Source organism: Equus quagga, chromosome 5, assembly GCF_021613505.1.
Source record: "Equus quagga isolate Etosha38 chromosome 5, UCLA_HA_Equagga_1.0, whole genome shotgun sequence".
Classification (NCBI taxonomy): domain Eukaryota; kingdom Metazoa; phylum Chordata; class Mammalia; order Perissodactyla; family Equidae; genus Equus; species Equus quagga.
In genome coordinates this window covers 80,801,699-80,820,566 of record NC_060271.1, presented here as the reverse complement: position 1 = coordinate 80,820,566, position 18,868 = coordinate 80,801,699, and the positions used below count along the sequence as shown (strand labels likewise).

At 39.6% G+C, this 18,868-nt stretch overlaps 1 protein-coding gene across 1 annotated transcript; it reads left to right on the top strand.

Moving 5' to 3' along the window:
- The first annotated feature begins 3,896 nt into the window (after positions 1–3,896).
- On the top strand, positions 3,897–12,239 carry SNRNP27 (small nuclear ribonucleoprotein U4/U6.U5 subunit 27). Its single transcript, XM_046663247.1, has 6 exons — positions 3,897–3,968; positions 4,949–5,069; positions 5,792–5,904; positions 6,720–6,799; positions 10,717–10,781; positions 11,828–12,239. Exons 1-6 carry the CDS (start codon positions 3,935–3,937, stop codon positions 11,880–11,882), a joined length of 468 nt encoding a protein of 155 aa, XP_046519203.1. The 5' UTR covers positions 3,897–3,934; the 3' UTR covers positions 11,883–12,239.
- Positions 12,240–18,868: the final 6,629 nt, after the last annotated feature.

Genomic DNA, 18,868 nt, shown 5'->3' with positions numbered 1-18,868 from the left:
GTGGTATTTACTTAAAGAAGAACTCATGTAAAGAATAGAAGAGATAATAGAGCCAGGGGTGCAAATAACAGATAACTTGTCAATCTCCTGAAATGATGAGTCATAATTTCAAGCAATGTGGACTTAAAAAAACAAAAGGCAACAACAAAAAAATCAAACAACCCGATCAAAAAATGGGCAGGGGACATGAACAGACATTTCTCCAAAGAAGATATACGGATGGCCATTAGACACATGAAAAGATGCTCACCATCACTAATCATCAGGGAAATGCAAATCAAAACTACACTAAGATATCACCTTACACCTGTTAGAATGGCAAAAATAACCAAAACAAAAAGTGACAAATGTTGGAGAGGTGGTGGAGAAAAAGGAACCCTCATACACTGTTGGTGGGAATGCAAACTGGTACAGCCACTATGGAAAACAGTATGGAGATTTCTCAAAAAATTAAAAATAGAAATACCATATGACCCAGCCCTCCCACCACTGGGTATCTATCCAAAGAACTGGAAATCAGCAATTCCAAAAGTCCCATGCACCCCTATGTTCATTGCAGCATTATTTACAATAGCCAAGACGTGGAAGCAACCTAAGTGCCCATCAACTGATGATTGGATAAAGAAGATATGGTGTATATATATACAATGGAATACTACTCAGCCATAAAAAAAGACAAAATCGTCCCATTCACAACAACATAGATGGACCTTGAAGGTATTATGTTAAGTGAAATAAGCCAGACAGAGAAAGACGAACTCTGTATGACTCACTCCACTCATAGGTGGAAGTTAAACATAGAGACAAAGAGAATTGATTGGTGATTACCAGGGGAAAGGGGGGTGGTGGGAGGGCACAAAGGGTGAAGTGGTGTACCTACAACATGACTAACAATAATGTACAACTGAAATTTTACAAGGTTGTAAACTATCATAATCTTAATAAAAAGTTAAAAAAGCAAACAAACGAGAAACAAAAGGCATAGTACAGTTCCTCCCCAACCAGAGAGTTTGAAATTCTTCCCAGGGTCCAAGGTACAGGGGTATAAAAGCAAAAAGCCTCAAACATCATCAATCACTGTTAACTAGTGGTCAGACTACATTAATGGGGGGAAAATTACTGACTCAACAGCATGCATCCACATGTAATGATAAAGTAGGATAAAGTAGGATAATGATTTTTTGTGAAATAGGACTAGCAAAGGTAAAACAAAATTTAACCGAGGCTAGAGATGGAAGACGTGCAGAGAATCACAGATGGTTAATGTTGGTTCTTATATAGGGTACATATATTTTAAATATGGTTTGCCTTTATTGAAAAATTACTGCCTGGTTGGGGAGGAAACTTATAAGCAAGTGTGATCGCAAGTGTTGCCCTTACCCCACTGTATCCCACTCAAATCCCATTAAAATGGCGTTTAGAATGAGGGAACTCAAACCATGTATCAGAAGCATAGAAGACTTTCTTCCAGATACAGTGCTGAAGATACACAGTGCTGGATAATCTACATCCTGAGAGAGAGGAACTTGATCAGTATAATAAGGAAGCCCAGCAGAATCCCATGTCTATCCCACATCTTAAAGGGACAGGGGACATTGGGAGACACATCATTTTTTTTCCCAGCTAAGATTAATCTCAGGGCTGTCCATTTAGGGAACTTACTCCTTTGTGTCTTCCTTTCTCTTCTGTATCTTTACTTTTTTTTTCTCTGTATTGACTCATTCACGCCAATATTTAAATGCGCTTAAAGTTTCTCCCATCTCCGAAAAACCTTCAGTCACACATTTACCTCCACCCACTGCCATGTTTTGCCCTGTATCATCATCAGGCAAACTCCAAAGGGTTCTCCAGACTCTGTACCCACTTCAAAATCCATTCACAGCTCAACTCCACTAAAACTTCAGAATCAGCAAAGAGCTTGTTGCTAAATCCTATAGGTTAGATGTGTTTTCACTTTTTTTGACTAACAAAGTTAACCACTTTGTTCTTAAAAAGCAGTCTTCTCTTAAACTTCTCTGACATCACACCCAGTTTTTCTTCTGCTTCTCTGGCCACTCCTTAGTCTCCTTTTGGAGACTCCTCTTAGTCTGCGGTCCCCAGGCCCTTTTCTATTCCGAGCCTGCACCAGGTGATTTCATGCGCTGTCATGGCTTCAAATGAACATCTGTGTTCTGATTCCTTTCTCTGTAGTTCCAGTCTAGATCTCTCCTCTGAGTTCCAGATACACATTTAGTTGGCATCTCCTCTGGGTGTTCAAAATGGCACCTCAAATTAGCATGTCCATTTAGCGTGAACATCTTCTTTCCCCAGAATTTTATATGCCTTATCTTAGCAAATGATGCTGCCATCTACCCACTTTCACAAGCCAGAAACCTGGATGTCATTCTTGAATCTTTAATTCCCTCATCCTCTGCATTCAAAAATCAAGTTTTTCCAGTTTTACCAACTATTTCTCAAATTCAGCCACTTTCCGCTTTACCTACTGATACCATTCTAGTACAGGCCACTGTAATTTCCAATCTAGATTATTGTACCAGCCTCCCATTATATTCCCCCTCTAGTCAAGTCTCCACATGACCCACAGTGTTCTCTGAATAAACTCAAATCTGATTCCCTCCCGTCCTTAAAGCTTTTCAAAGACTCCCTATTGCCTTTGCCTCAGGATGACTCTTTGCCATAGGTGAAGCAGCCCATTCTGCTCCTTGCTCCCTCGGTGGCTGCCATACTTTAGTTCTCTACATAGCCCACACTCTCCCTTGGCTCTTGCCCTTGCACATTCAGTCACCTCTGCCTGTACAGTCTCTTCCGCCTCTCTCCACCACAAACATCAGCCCATTTCACCTGGCTAATTTCTACTCATCCTTAAGGTTTTCTTTGGACATCATTCCCTCCTGGAAACTTTTGACAATCCTCTCCTTCAAAACCAGTTAGGTACAGGTCTTATGTGCACTCATAATATCTTGTTCTTCCCCTATCAATGCCCTTTCACATTATTTACTTGTTTGTATCCCTCACGGACTTGTATCTTTTTCACTGATTAATCCTCTGGTACATAGGTGTGCAATAAATGTGTGAATCATTGTATTAATCATGCCTTTTTATTTCTTTTATTTTCTGATGTTTTGACATTTGGGGCCTTGCTGAGACGGCCCCTCCACCCGGGGCTAGCTAATTCCTAGAGATAGCAAATGTCTCCCCTTTTGAGTGTGCCTTTCGTATGTAAAGCAGCCAACCGAAAGCCCATACCCTCCAACCACCTTCTCTATCAAACTCTCACACGCCAAGGCAATATTCCTTTGCCCCCGGGACCCCAGGGCCAGGTACCAAACAACTCTGGACAGCCCCTACATCCCAAAGCCCGCTGAAATTACTCAAACTAGCCAATCTTAAACCTCTGCCTGCTTACCCTGCCTCTGCTATTCCTTCCCGCAAAAACCACAGTACAGGCTCTTACCCATGCTTTCCCCTTGCTCCCTGTGCCCCTTGACCCGCCCTAGTGCAACTGTTTGCCTATGTTTAGGATTGGTTTCTTATGAAATAATGCATATGGACAAGAACTGGAAAGAGAAATGGGGAGAAAAATGAGAACTGTGTTAGAGTGATGGATATACGGGTTTTTCCAGGCGTTTCTAAGAATAACATGAAGTAGCACATTTTAATGCTCAAGGGGACACTAAAATATGAGGACGCCAGCACGAAAGTGCGGCTGGAGGAGCCGAGATGACAACTCTCTTCTCACCACCATCTCTGGGAGGCACTGGGGCGTGACCGCAGGATTCTGGGGTGGCTCAGCGCAGCCTCCCTTCTTTAGACACCGGAACCCTCGCGAGTCGTTTCGCCGTTTTCCAGTCGGCGGTGAAAGCTCAGTACCCTGCCCCCCGGAAGTTGTTCCACAATCGTTTCCGGGGCGGTGCGGGGTGGAGGAGGGCTCCGGATGGGTCGCAGCCGCAGCCGCTCCCCGCGGCGGGGTGAGTCCAGAAGCAGTTTGGAGGGTCTGGGGCTCGGTCGGAGGCGCGTCCCGACCCCGCCAGTGCGAGGGCAGTGGCGGCGGAGGAGAACCGGGGGTGGAAGGGGGAACGAACACCTGGGCCCTAGATTCTTCAGCCCTCTTGTTTGAAGGCAGGGTTTTTTTTTTCCCCCTCAAAATTAGAGTTTCGCCAACTCTTTGTCAACCTTATATGACTTTTGTTATACTTGTGGTTGGGGGATTTAGAATCAGACCACGGTTCCCTCGCTAAATTTCTGGGTGACCGTGCGCAAGTCATCCAACCTTTCTGAGTCTTAATTTCCTTAATTAGGAATTGGGGGCAATATTACCTACCTTTAAAAACTGTCACATTCCTTAACATTCAGCATGTGATACTGCCTGGTTATTAAAAGCTCATTGTTAGTTTCTTTTGCAGTTTATAATAGAGAAATCGATATTTAGAATTTTGCGTCCAGGGAGCTCACCTGGTAATGTTTTCTGGCCCTCACCCCCGTAAACGAGGTAGTGCGATGTAAAGAACCCAGGACTTCGATCACGAGATCTAACTTAGACCCTCGGTTCTGCCCCCTGGTTAGATTTTATCACCTTCAACTAGCCAAGACTGGATTTTCTTAAAAGTTAAGTGAGGCCGTGATCCACACATGGCTATTAAGCGCTTAAAAAGTGCTTATTCTGAATTAAGAAGTGCTGTTTAAGTGTAGAATACACACCGGATTTCCTTGATTTAGTACCCAAAAAAGGATGTAAAGTCTGTCATCAATAATTTTTTATACTGAGTACATGTTGAAATAGTTTGTATTGGGTGAAATAACATATATTGTTAAAATTAATTCCACTTGCTTCTTTTTACTTTTTTAATGTCACTACTAGAAATGGCTCGCATGATATTTCTCTTGGATAGCTCAGCTCCAGATATTTGAGGTAATTTTGTGGTTGTGTGATTTCGTGTGTTTGTATTAGAGCGTAGGCGGTCCCGGTCCACGTCCCGGGAGAGAGAACGCAGGCGCCGAGAAAGGTCCCGGTCCCGGGAGAGAGATCGGAGAAGGAGCCGCTCTCGATCCCCGCACAGAAGACGCTCCAGGTGAGTGCAGAAAATAACCAAAACTTTCACCACAAGCCTCAGAGAAACTAGTCACTGCCTTTAACTTTGTTTTTATCACTTATAAGAGAATTTACAATTTCATGAAATGAAGGGAACTTAAACTCACTTTATTCTAAAGCTAACATTTCCATTGGTAAAATGGGGTGTAATTAACACTCTCCATACCCTAGAGTTGCCTTGAGGAGTAAATGAGAAATAATACATGAAAAGCACTCATCAAGGTGTTTGGCAAGAGTAAGAAATAGGTGTTTTGTATTTTTGTTTTGTTTTTTATTAGCTTTTTGGCGATAACCATTTATTCAAGGATGTAATCAAGAATGTGAGATCTTGAAAGAACCTTAGAAAGGGACTCTTGATTCTTGTTAAGTGTCAGTTGCTGTTTAAGTCAACTTTTTGTGTGTTTGTGTCCAATTGTTAGAAACTGCCTAGTTATATTTTTCTGCCTTACAAAAAATTTTTTAGCCCTAGCTATACTGAGTAAGACTGATGATTAAACAGTAAACTGTGTTTTTGATCTTTTGGTAACTATCAGGACCTAGGCAGATCCTTGCACATTCTGCTCTGGGGAGTGGAGCCCTGGTTCTCTGGAGCCTGGCTTTCGCTCAGCCTTTCCCTTTCAGGCACTCATGTATATCTGTGCTGATCGACACATCTCACTGGGTATGTCTCTGTTTCTGACATTTTTACTTGTTAAATATTAGATCCCCAAGACGACATAGATCCACATCTCCTTCCCCTTCTCGATTGAAAGAAAGAAGAGATGAGGAAAAGAAAGAAACAAAAGAAACAAAGAGCAAAGAGCGTCAGATTACTGGTAATGTTGTTAAATAAATAACTGTAGGAAAAATACAGCCTTGTTTAGATAATATCAGTCATGATAAAATTATAAAAGTATAATTTTTGAACATTTAAATATTGTTTTTTACAGTGTTCTTTGCATATGGTTTTAAGATTGTTTTAATTGTTCATTAGTGAGTTGCTGGTTATCTGTTGTGCTCCTAATGTAGGAAGGACAAGTAAAAACATGAGAATATTTTATTTTGGAAGTACTTTCAAAGCCAGTGTCATGCCTGATTTTAAAGGTGGTCCTGCCTAAAGGCTCCAGGCTTGTCCTTTTAAGCAGTCTCTTCAGATGGAGGATAGAGAGCACATTCCTTCCTTGTACCTTAAGTAACATTCTGTCCAAAATGAAGAGGCGTTTTTTTCATTAGACTCAAGTCTTTAGCTAATTGTTTTGTATGTTCTCTGCTGGTGAGGTGGAATGACTGTTAATCTATTGCCATCTCTCTTTTTATATATATAAAATGATAGAGTTAAAAGAATTATCACTCGGGGCCGGCTCCATGGCCGAGTGGTTAAGTTCTCATGCTCCGCTGCAGCAGCCCAGGGTTTGGATCCTGGGCGCGGACATGGCACCGCTCATCAGGCCACGTTGAGGCAGCGTCCCACATCCCACAACTAGAAGGATCTGCAACTAAGATATACAACTATGTACCAGGGGGAGGGTGGGGGAGGTTGGGAAATAAAGCAGGAAAAAAAAAAAAAACGAAGATTGGCAACAGTTGTTAGCCCAGGTGCCAATCTTTAAAAAAAAAAATTAAATTAAAAAATTATCACTTACTTTTGCAGAAGAAGACTTAGAGGGCAAAACAGAGGAAGAAATAGAAATGATGAAGCTAATGGGATTTGCCTCCTTTGACTCCACCAAAGTAAGTAAAACATGCAGCCAGTTAAGCATTCTCATTTGAATTAATCCATTATGACTGTCCCATTTTTCCAGATTCTTTTACTATCACTTGTAATTTCTTGCGTTGATACAACTGTCTGTGAGAAGGGCCTTGAGAGTGCAGAGACGGAAGCAGTGAGCTGCTGTTGGAATTCAAGGAGTGTTTGCCTGGGATGTTTGAGCTAGACCTTAAAGGAGATCAGATGAAGAGCAGGAAGATCATTTGAAGTAGAGGAAAGAGCTCATGAAAATACCCTGTAGGTGTGAAGGAGCATAGTGTATTGTGGGAATTTCAAATTCAGTGACTGGTGAAAGGGTGCTGATGGGCTAGTAAGTACGAACGAGGCTAGAAATAGAGGTAGGAGGCAAATCAGGGAGGGCTTTTGATACCCTTAGCCATGCTAAGGCATTCAGAGTTGATTCTTTAGGTATTGTGGAAAGGAAGCAATGATTTTTAAGCAAGGGGATGCCAGGATTCTATGTGTGTTTTAGAAGGATGACCTGGGGTAGCATGGAGGACAGATGGGAGGTGGGTTAGACTGGAGGCAGGAGAACTGCTGAGTTGTGCAAGTGGAAGATGGTGAAGGCCTGAACTGAGAGAAGGGGACGGCAGATTGAGAACCATTCAGGAAGCAGGGGTAGTGGTGGTGGTGGTGGGAGTGGGAGTGAGTAGTCAGTGATGATTCTGAGGTAACAGGATGAAAGACTGGGTGATAGTACGGTTAACCAAGAAAAGATTGTAGAAAGGAGGAATGCTGTGAAACAGGAGAGTGAAATTCAGCTGACAGATAAAGATGACGTTGGGTAGCCGCATACATATCTCTTCGCTCAGAAGAAGGGTGGATTGGAGAGTGAATGCTGTCTAGCCTTGATCGTAATACTGGAGAGAATAAGGAAGTGGGGGAGGAAAAAGAGGGAGGGAGATGAAGAGAGGGCTTTTGGGGAGGGAGGGGGAGAGAGTAGAGGGAGATAGGAGTAGAGAAATAAGGGAGGGGGAAATGGAGAGAAAGGAAATGAAAAGAGGGGAAGAGAGGGGGATGGAGAGAGGGAGCTAGTCAGGATAGACAGGGAGAGTGTGTGTGGAAAGAGAATATATTTTTAAAACTTTGTTTTCTAGAATTTTAAGTCCATTTAGTTTTGCAAATGGAAATTGAGACTTCTGAGGAAAAATGTCAAAAATAATCAACTTCCCCTAATCTCAGATGCTGTAAGAGTTTCTCTCTAACTGATGTGCCATGTAGAGCTCACACGTTTCCTTAAAATGACGGTGTATGACCTAAGAGGAGCACTGGGGCATGACTCTTTTGAGGTGAGAAAATTAAGAATGAGCTCTTGTTCTCTCAAATGGTTATGTGAACCCACTTTTGGAATTTAATGCAGTTTATGTATCAGATTTTTTCCCTTGAATATACCAAATCTTGTTTTCCAAAGAGTATTTTGTAAGTGAAATGGTTTATTGATATATGTATTGGATGAATAAAAATATCTCCAAAGTAAGGCAACTATAATTTTGGTATTCTAGAAGAATAGGAAAGGAATTCAGTGTAATTCTTTTTTTTTTTTTTTTGCTATTGCCTGCTGTTACGTTTGAAATCTCTGAGAATCATATGTAAAGATGGAGCCATACTTCACTTTTAAATGTAGTCTGTGCTAAAGATGTTTGTTTATAAAGGAAAAATTAGGTGAGAATTCATAGATCCCATAAAAAGTATGAAGTACCACCAGAACAAATGATGTCAGTTATTTATTTATTTTTTTTTTAAGATTTTTTATTTTTTTTTCCTTTTTCTTCCCAAAGCCCCGCAGTACATAGTTGTATATTCTTCGTTGTGGGTCCTTCTAGTTGTGGCATGTGGGACGCTGCTTCAGCGTGGTTTGATGAGCAGTGCCATGTCCACGCCCAGGATTCGAACCAACGAAACACTGGGCCGCCTGCAGCGGAGTGCGCGAACTTAACCACTCGGCCACGGGGCCAGCCCCGATGTCAGTTATTTTTTTAATGACATCTACATGGATGTTAATTTAGTTCTTATGCAGTTGGCTTCATGACTATTGATTGTAAAATCCCTCAGCCCGTTTCTGTTTTTCAGTAACGTGTATCTTATGATATTTCATCATTGATCTATGGTGGCACCTTTTCATATGCCAATGTAATCACTTATTTTCCCTTCCATTTTAACATTCCAGAAAGTTTCAAAGTTTGGTTATGTTTATTAATGGAAAATTTTCTTTTCTAGCATGTAAATGAAAATAGGGCTAATAACATACAACTCTGCAAATAGTTTTCAAAAATTAGTAAACCTTGGGGCCAGCCCAGTGGCACAGCAGTTAAGTTCGCACGTTCCACTTTGGCAGCCCGGGGTTTGCTGGTTCGGATCCCAGGTGCAGACATGGCACCCCTTGTCAAGCCATGCTGTGGTAGGTGTCCCACATATAAAGTAGAGAAAGATAGGCACAGATGTTAGCTCAGGGCCCGTCTCCCTCAGCAAAAAGAGGAGGATTGGCGGCAGATGTTAGCTCAGGGCTAATCTTCCTCAAAAAAAAAAAAAAAGAAAGAAAAATTAGTAAACCTTTAGGAATTGAACTTAGTAAAAAGGTGAGCATCATTTACTCTTTTTCCAAGCCAGTCTTTCCAGCTCATGCCTATTTCCTGTTCTTGGGAGGTCAAAATAATACACCTCCTGTAATTTACCCAATATCGCACCCCACCACCGCCCTACCACAAAATGTAGTAAAAATAGGACTAGAAAAGGAAGACCAAATATATTTATTTTAGTTCAACTTCAAATATTTACCTCACCTGTGCATGCCTTTAGGTCAGTGGATAGGAATACTTTTTTGGCCCTAAATCAGATATCTAATAAGTATACCACACAGATAGGGTACACTCCCATGAGTAATAATGGGGTAGGGGGGCGTTGGGGGTCTTGTGTGTGTGTGTGTTTGAGATGGCATTGACCAGTGATGTTCATACATTTAACTGAGTCATTTTCTGAGCACCTAGAAGTGCAGTAGCTTAGGATGTCTGAAGGGCAAGGTGACTTGCAGCCATATCCCTCCATCAAGAAGCTTGCAGTCTCATAGGAGAAATAATACCATGTATATGCATCATGATAGTGCAGGGGAGAAAATGGGGGATATTGTGAGGAAACCACAGTTAACTTTCTCTGGGAGTTAGAGAAGAGGGTGCTTCCTAGCAGCTCAGTCATTTGGATTGGGCAGAACGATGGATAAGAAACAGAGTTGAAGATTGGATGGAGGTTGGGAAAGCAGTTCAGGCCTAAGGAACGGCAAGTGGTGTGGTGAGTTGGCTGAATCAAAAAGACTCATCAAGCAGTTAGTGATAAAGAGGGTAAATGCCACATAAGTAAGGTCGATATAGAAGTTGACACAATATTAGCATCTGTTATCCTGTATTCTGATTCTTGATTTAAAAATCAAAATTGCAAGGCCTGTGTAAGAAATGAGATTTAGATGAGTGGTGACTGTGAGAATGCTGTGAGCTAAAGTCGTAAGTTAAGTTTTGTGTGAATGTGAATATTTCTAGAAAAATATCCGTAACTTGTATTTGATTTCAAAGAATTTTTTTGACCAAAAAAGGTTAGGATCTGCTACCCTGTTTCCCTGCATGCCTTGCACATAATACATATACCATGAATGTTTGTTGATTTAAATATTGTTTCAGTTGCTTATGTGTGACTATAAAAATGTGAACATAGAGTTGTAACACTTGGGGGTTCATAGGATATCATCAGGATCTAAAAATTCTCTTTCTCTGATTGGATTACCCCATACTTAAATGGATCTTGCCATTTAAATGTGTCTATAAGATCCAGCTCTGCATCAGGGCATTTAATATATCCTTTCTGTTTTTAATATTTGTTTATTGCTTTCCTCCAGGGGAAAAAGGTGGATGGCTCTGTAAATGCTTATGCCATAAATGTGTCTCAGAAGAGGAAGTACAGGTATGCATAGCCCCCATTATTATGTTTGAACTCATGATATAAATTATGTGCTTGGGAAAAAATTTATTGTGGGATAATTGTGTTTACAGGAAATGTAGCAGTTTTCCATATAGTCCCTTCTTTTAATAGTTTCTGTACTGTCCCTTGTTTTAATCTTCCCTGCTTATGTTCTGATATGTTAAAATAATTTCCAATTTACATATGAATTAAGAACTATTATAGAGAAGGATAGTTGGTGTAAATAATTTAGTGCTATAGATAGTTCTCTCGATTCAAAACAGCATAGTCTCAAGTCTTTAGACTTTAATTTCCTTATAATTATAGGTTTAAAATAGATCCCTCTTGAATTATTTACCTAGATTGATTGTGTAAGGATTTCACCTGTAAATATATTCTTCTGTTAAGTATACGCGTATTTTATTAATACCATAGAACAAACCAATCCATACTTGAAATCTCCCTGAGTTCCTGATGAAATGAAAAGTCGAGACATCTTCAAACATTGCCTTTCTCTCTACCTTTATCGCTAATGAAAGACTAATACTCCAATTAATTTAGAATATGAATAATGTGATTGAGACTCCTGTGAGTTAAGTTACAGGAATTATCTTGACAGTCCTTTGTAAAATTACCTTCAAGTAAAGTCGTAAGGGGAGAACTAGTACAGTGTGAGATCGTGTTTGCTTGATGGGTACCTTTTTTTAAACTCTTCTCTATTTTCTTAAACTAGAAGTTTGATGTTACCTGAAATAGATATACATTGTCAATTGATTTTTTTTTAAGTCTGTAGAATCTTCTTAAGTAGTTTTGAAAGTATATTTCCATACTTCTATTTGGATTTTAAACAAATCTAAAAGGTTTTGGCTTATTTTAAAAGTGAAATAACCTCTTTTTAATGAGCATTAAATAACCTTGAATACTTCTTACCCTAGACTTTGCCATTTTAAAGATGATTTATAGGTTTAATCTCTGAAGCATATGATTATTCTTTTAATAAGAGGAGTCCAGAATTTTTTTTTAATAAACAATAAATTTTCTTGTTGTAGGCAGTACATGAATCGAAAAGGTGGATTCAACAGACCTTTGGATTTCATTGCATGAGAATTGAAATGCTGAAAAATGATTTTTTCCCCTCATCTTGATTAGAAGAAGTGGATTTTGTATTTAATAAGCATCAAAAACAGGATCACAGTCCTTCAGCCTTGGAAAGTAAGAGAATTCTATTTATGATGTGTGTACTTCACTTATCCTGCCTCAAAAGAAGAAAAGTTAAAACATTACATTTTTTTCTTTTAGGAAATATCACTTGGGGCAATCATCAACCCCATTTTTTTTGTCCTTATTCCTATGGAAGCTATATGTGTTTTCTTTTCGGACACTCTTTAGGACTTTTTAAAACACATAAAAGTAATTGGGATGTATGTTTCTCAAATAAAGCAATATTTCTACCCTTTTGTATTTGGCAAATATTTTTATTAGTAGATAGCAGAGTCTCCCTACACATTTTCTTTTTTCATACATAGATTCAGATAATCAGGATTCTCTGTAGTTTAAATATTAGAAGAATGAAAAAGTATAACTAGATTTTTGTATTTTCTGTGTTTTTTCCCTCAAATACCATTTATTGTTTTCTCTCTAATTTAAAAGCAATACGTGCTTATTGTAAAAAAAAAACTTGAGAGAAACCAAAAAGTAAAAAGAAAAGCCAAAAATCACCTGTAATCTGCTCCCAGAAATAATCAGTGTTAATATTTTGGTGTATGTCTTTCCAGGCTCCTATGGGTGTGTGTTTCCTACCCCTACCCGTGAGATCAAAATGTATATGCTGTTCTCTTTTGCTAATCCTTTTTCTCCCATGTGCTGTGTACATTTTTTAAATACTCTTACATATTCTTTGGAAACTTAGCTTTTAGTAGCTACTTGGTTGTACCATAAATTACTAATTAATCTTTTATTGGTGAACATGGGCTTCCCTCCCCTGACTTGCTGTTAGAATTAAAACTGTGAGTAGTATCCCTGTTGCATAGATCTTTTTGTACTTGTTGTTTTATTTCCTTGGGTTCAGTTCTTAGATGTGGCATTGCTGGGTGAGATAAAGGTGTGTGTGTGCACACTTTAAGGCTTTTGATATGTATGGCTAGAAAGGTAACAATTGACTTTAACCAGTAAAGTATGAGCATTTCCATTTCATGTATGTGCACCAACATTGGGTGTAATAATGTTTTTAAAGTTTCCAATCTGAGCCAACCCTAATGGCCTAGTGGTTAAAGTTCGGCGTGCTCTGCTTCAGCGGCCCAGGTTCAGTTTCCCAGGCCCGGAACCCCGCCACTTGTCTGTCAGTAGCCACGTTGTGGCCGGGGCTCACACAGAAGAACGAGAAGAACTTAAACTATACACAACTATGTACTGGGCCTTTGCAGGGTGTCGGGGTGTGGGGTGAAGGAAGAAAAAGGATAAAGGTTGGCAACAGATGTTAGCTTAGGGCAAATCTTCCCCTACAAAAAAAAAAAAGTTTCCAATCTGATGGGTAAAATAATGGCATTTGGTTTTAATTTGTTTAATTTCTAGAGAGGACAAACATTTTAAAAATGTGTTAGCCGTACATATTTCTTTTGTAAAATGCAAATTCCAAATCTTGGATCCATTTGCCTATTGGCAAGTTTTTCTTTTTCTTATTTGAAGGAAGCTCTTTTTATGTTGAAGATAATAATGATTACTCATTTTGTTTTATATCTCGCTGATATTTGAGGCTTTGTGGTTAGATTTTAAATTTTGGGTTTTTGAGTAGTACAGACACACAGAACATAGTTCAGACAGCACAAAGGGTTTATAGCAACAAGATAATTGTATATCTTTTTAGAGATATTCCATATATACACAAACATAATATAGATGGATATATTTTATTTTATTCACTCTACTCACTGTTTTGCACCTAGTTCTTTTTCCTTTATTAGTACATGTTAAGGTTATCAGTACATGTAATATTGCCTCTTTTTTTTTTTTAAGGGCAGCAATTATAGTCCCGTGTAGGATGGACTATAATTTATTTTAACTAATTCCCCATTGATGGACATTCAAGTTGTTTCTAATCTTTTATTTTTTGAAAAAATTGTATAATCACTATCTTTGAATGTACATAATTTTGCAACTTTCTTTAGCTGGATTTTTAAATCCTTATTGCATCTGAAATTTGATCACCCTATTGTAGTTCTTCAAAAGCTTTCCTGGTAAATTAGTCCCAGGTAAAGAAAATAGTAGTAATATGACTGCATTGCATAATACAGTGTATAGAGCACCTTGGTTCATTTAATCCTTATGAGATAGAGCAGGTGCTGTTATCTCCATTTCCCAGATGAGAAAGCTGAGGCTATTCAGACCATAAAGGCAGAAATTTTTGGTTTTTATACCACCTGCTGCCTTCTGTACTTAAATATTTGAATGTGCTGCATCACTTGCGCAACTTGTAGTACCCATTGCACAAGTGTCACTGCCCCAGGCAGTTGGGTGATTTTGCTTGGACTTTTTCCCAGCTGAGCTAAATAGACTCTCATACCCCCACCCACCAAAATGTTGTGTATCTATAAATTATCTCTGACACAGACTACTTGTGACCACATTTGTGCACACCTAAGGAAAGCAGACCCAATTGTTGTGTAATAGGGAAGGTAAAACTTCTGGGATGAAATAATATGCCCCAAACCCAATTATTGGTTTTTGGACTGACATCTTATTGTGGTGTTAGTAGAGATTTGACTTGAGATCCTCAAGGCAGCATTCTTTCTAAAGAAATAATCTGACAATATCTGGTAGGTCAATAAATTTGCTCTCCTTGAACTAACACCAAAAAAATGAAAGAGGAAGAAATCTTTGAAAGTCAAAGATAAGACACCTCTGATCCTAAAAGAAGTCTTGGTTTGAAGGAAATTTTATCCATCACATCATCTGATTCTGTAAGAATAACAAAGATGGAACGTCCTTTTTTTCCTCTTACAGGCTGCTGCCTCTCAGAGGACATAAATTGCGCCAAGTCGTCTTTTTCTAAGTATCTTCAGTGTCAGAGTGCTCCAGGACTCAACCCCTGGACTCTGCAGTCTCTTGCCGGGTCACCCATTCATGTGACTTCAAACATCTTCTGCCATGGCTCTCAAATTTATACTTCCAGCCGTACCATTTTACTGAATTCCAGGCTTGTATATGCACCTAAATTATTAGGCACCTCAAATTTAAGATTAACTGAACTCTCGTTTCCCTGCCCAGTCATCTTCTCTGAGGCTTCCCTCTCTCAATACGTGGCCCCTCCATTCACTCCTTTGCTTAGACCAGAATCCTTAGGGTCATCTTTCACTCCTCTCTTTCTCCCAGGCTTCACATCTCTCTCATTAACAAGTCCTTTTGGCTCTAACCTCAAGAGTATATTTTGAATCCAAACAGCGTTTGTTTTTGTTTTTGTTTTTTTCAGGTTTATTGCGGTATAATTGACATGTACAGTTTTAAGATGTTTGAAGTGTACATCATGTTGATTCAATATACATTGAATCAAAGCACTTTTCACCACCTGTGCTAACTTAAGCCATCTCTCTTGCCTGGACTACTGCAGTTAGCCCCCCATAGGTCTGTTTCCTTCTCTTGCTGCCTCAGCTTATTCTCCACCCAACAGTAGAGGTGAACGTTTTAAAATGTGCATCAGGTCACATTGCTCCTGGCTCTGATGGTTTTCTGTCAATTAGAATAAAGTCCAGTCCTTTCTGTGGTCTATAAGTCTTTACAGTCTGGACCCTGGCTTCCTGCAGCCTCATCCCCTTGCTACCGCACTCTGTTGGTGGCCTCTTTGCTTTTCCTTAAGAACAGATATGCGTCTACCTCAAGAGTCTTCCCATTTGGTCCTCCTCCTGGAATGTTCCTCCCTCCCCCACCCCCCAGATTTACAGGAGTAGCTTCTTTATTTGGTTCAGGTCTCTGCTCAAAATAAGGTCATTCCTGATCACCCTATCCAAAATAGGAAACTCCCTTCCCTCTCTATCCCTTTACTCTGCTTTATTCTTTTTTTTTTTTAACATTTAAAAAATCAAGAAAAAATTCATCCTTTTCAAAGTATATTATTTCAGTGGGTTTTAGTATATTTACAGAGTTATGTATGCATCACCACTAATTCTAAAACATTTCATCACCCTGAAAAGAAACCCCAAACCCATTAACAGTCACTCTTCATCCATCCCCACCCACCTCCACCCCAGAAATCACTAATGTACTGTCTGTCTCTAAAGACATGCCTATTCTGGACATTTTCACATAATAAATGACATTTCATATAGAGGTTCCCCCACTATCTGAAAGTAGAGCGTGTCTGTGAAAACTTTCATAAGCCAAAATGGCATTAATCGAAGAAGCAAATACCGTTAGTTCATAGGGGACAATTTTTTGAGTGCTCCCAGACCCCAAAAATAACCTAGCAAAATAAGTGGAGATAAAGCCAGATGCCACAGAGTTCAAAGCTATGGCGGCTTGATGCTGAGATGCTGAGTGTAGTTTCCGGGAAGGAGCTTGGCGGCGCCACTCTCGCTGCTCAGGGTGCACGCTGCCCCTATAAGGACTCGCTGCAAAACAAACGCTGAACGCTGTTTTCGATTTTCACTCTTTCTTGTAAAAGTGAAAATCCTCTTTAGATTTCTTTGGGTTAGCAAAAACAGTGTTTAGTGTAGGTCTTCTGTAAAAGCGAAGTGACGTAAAGCGAACTTTTAAATAGTGGTGGAAACCTGTTAATGGAATCATACAACATGTGGCCTTTTGTGTCTGGCTTCTTTCGCTTAGCATAATGTTTTCAAGATCCATCCATGTTGTAGTGTGTGTGGGGACTTCATTCCTTTTCATGACTGAATAATATCTTATTCTGTGGATATACCACATTTTTATTTATAATTCATCAGTTGATGGGCATTTGGCTTGTTCCACTTATTTGGCTATTATGAATAATGCTGCTATGACCAGTCCTATACAAGTTTTTGTATGAACATAATGTTTTCACTTCTCTTGGGTATATAACCAGGAGTGGAATTACTGAGTCGTAGAGTAACTATGTGTAACTTTTCGAGACACTGTCAAACTGTTTTCCACCAGTAGTGTATGAGGCTTCCAGTTTCTGCACATGCTCTGCAACATTTCCCTTTCCTTGTAGCTTATCACTGCCTGACACACACTGTGTTCATGTATTACTGTCTGGTTCTTCCGCTAGCCATCAAGCTCTGAGAAGTGGAGCTGCTGACTTGTTTGCTGCTGTAGCCCCAGTACCACACGCTGCCTGGCACAGAGTAAAGCACTCAATAAATATCAGTTGAATTCGTGAATATAGTTCAGTAGCCATTTTTCACTTAACCACATCCCTTGAGTTCTTTGTTAACCTTTAGTTACCCAAGTAATAAATGAATACATTTTCTTGTAAAAATTTTAAAACATGTCAGCTAAATCCCTTTTGAACAGTACCCACAGTTCTAGTCCTCTTGCCCCTTCTTCCCTGTGAATCTTTTGTAGTATATCCTTCCAGACTTTTTGTCTATGCATGTATGTGTTGGAAATGAGGAACATAATTTGGGCTTTTTTTTTTTTACACAAATAATTTGCTGTAGGGATCATTTTACAACTTCCTTATTTACTCAACAATGCCTTGGAGATCCTTCCATGCCAGTATATGTACCTCTACCTTTTTTAAACTACTAGTGTCGTGTGTAATGTATATATCACTGTTTAGCCATTGCTCTGTTTTTAAAAACACAAATAGGGGCCAGCCCAGTGGCACAGCAGTTAAGTTAGCATGTTCTGCTTCTTGGCAGCCCCGGGTTCACCGGTTCGGATCCCTGTGCGGACATGGCACCACTTGGCAAAAAGCCATGCTGTTGTGGGCATCCCACATATAACGTAGAGGAAGATGGGCATGGATGTTAGCTCAGGGCCAGTCTTCCTCAGTAAAAAGAGGAGGATTGGCAGCAGATGTTGGCTCAGGGCTAATCTTCCTCAAAAAAACCCCCAAATATTTGTGGAATAACTAATTTTTGCAAAGCAGCATTTTTAAAGGTATTTAAAATTAATATGATACTGGATATCATGAAGTAGCCACAAAGAAGGGGATTGACAATTATTGACCTAGAAAATGCCATCCTGATTTTTACACTTCAAAGAACAACATCAATTCCTTGAAAACTTGTAAAACAAAATTCATATTAATGTCATAGTGGTTAACTATGTCCAGCTCATAGTGTCAAACTTGGTTATAAATAGAGTGTTTTAATTCCACAGTTTGGGAACTTTTTAGACATTTAAGGATTATACTGTAACAGTTGTCTTCCCTGCTGCTCTGAGGCACTCACTAAAGAGGCATCTCTCTCAGAACTCCCATAGCATTCATTTTATTTTATTTTTAAGATTTTTAATTGCTTTTTTATTTTTTTCTTCTCCCCAAAGCCCCCCAGTACATAGTTGTATATTTAGTTGTGGGTCCTTCCAGTTGCGGCATCTGGGATGCCACCTCAGCATGGCCTGATGAGTGGTGCCATGTCCCCGCCCAGGATCCAAACTGGTGAAACCCTGGGCCACCAAAGCAGAGCGGGGAACTTAACCACTCGGCCCCCCGGGCCAGCCCCCATCCCATAGCATTTAATGAACCTGCTGCTCAGCATTGGCATTTACATACAATCCTATGCCCACCTGAAGTGTAAGCCCCTCACAGGAAGGAGACTGGGGCTTTCTGAAAGGCGCAGTAAAAGTTATCTGACAAGTATAATGTGTTATGTCTTAGTGCTTCCCTATTTTCAACATTTTTTTTTTACTTCCAATTTTGATTAGTTTATCTTGATCCTTGCTCGAAGACATAAAATATTGTCAGCCCATGTTTATGCTATTACACATAGCTTTTTATTTAAAATTCTCTTCATAAAATATGGGTTCAGACATTTCCTGATTTTTATTTTTGGAGTTTGTCCTTATCAGTCACTGCTTATGTAATGCCTTTGAGGTGCTAAGTGCTGGGGGTTACCCCGGGTTACCCCGTCTACTTTGTTTTAGGATTTTCAGCTTTCTTCAAAACCTGTACTTTG

Coding starts and splice junctions, on each gene's coding strand:
- SNRNP27 (XM_046663247.1), top strand. CDS start 3,935: ATGGGTCGCAGCCGCAGCCGCTCCCCGCGGCGGG. Junction 5,905..6,719: donor CAAAGAGCGTCAGATTACTG/GTAATGTTGTTA, acceptor TTACTTTTGCAG/AAGAAGACTTAGAGGGCAAA. Junction 10,782..11,827: donor TCTCAGAAGAGGAAGTACAG/GTATGCATAGCC, acceptor TTCTTGTTGTAG/GCAGTACATGAATCGAAAAG.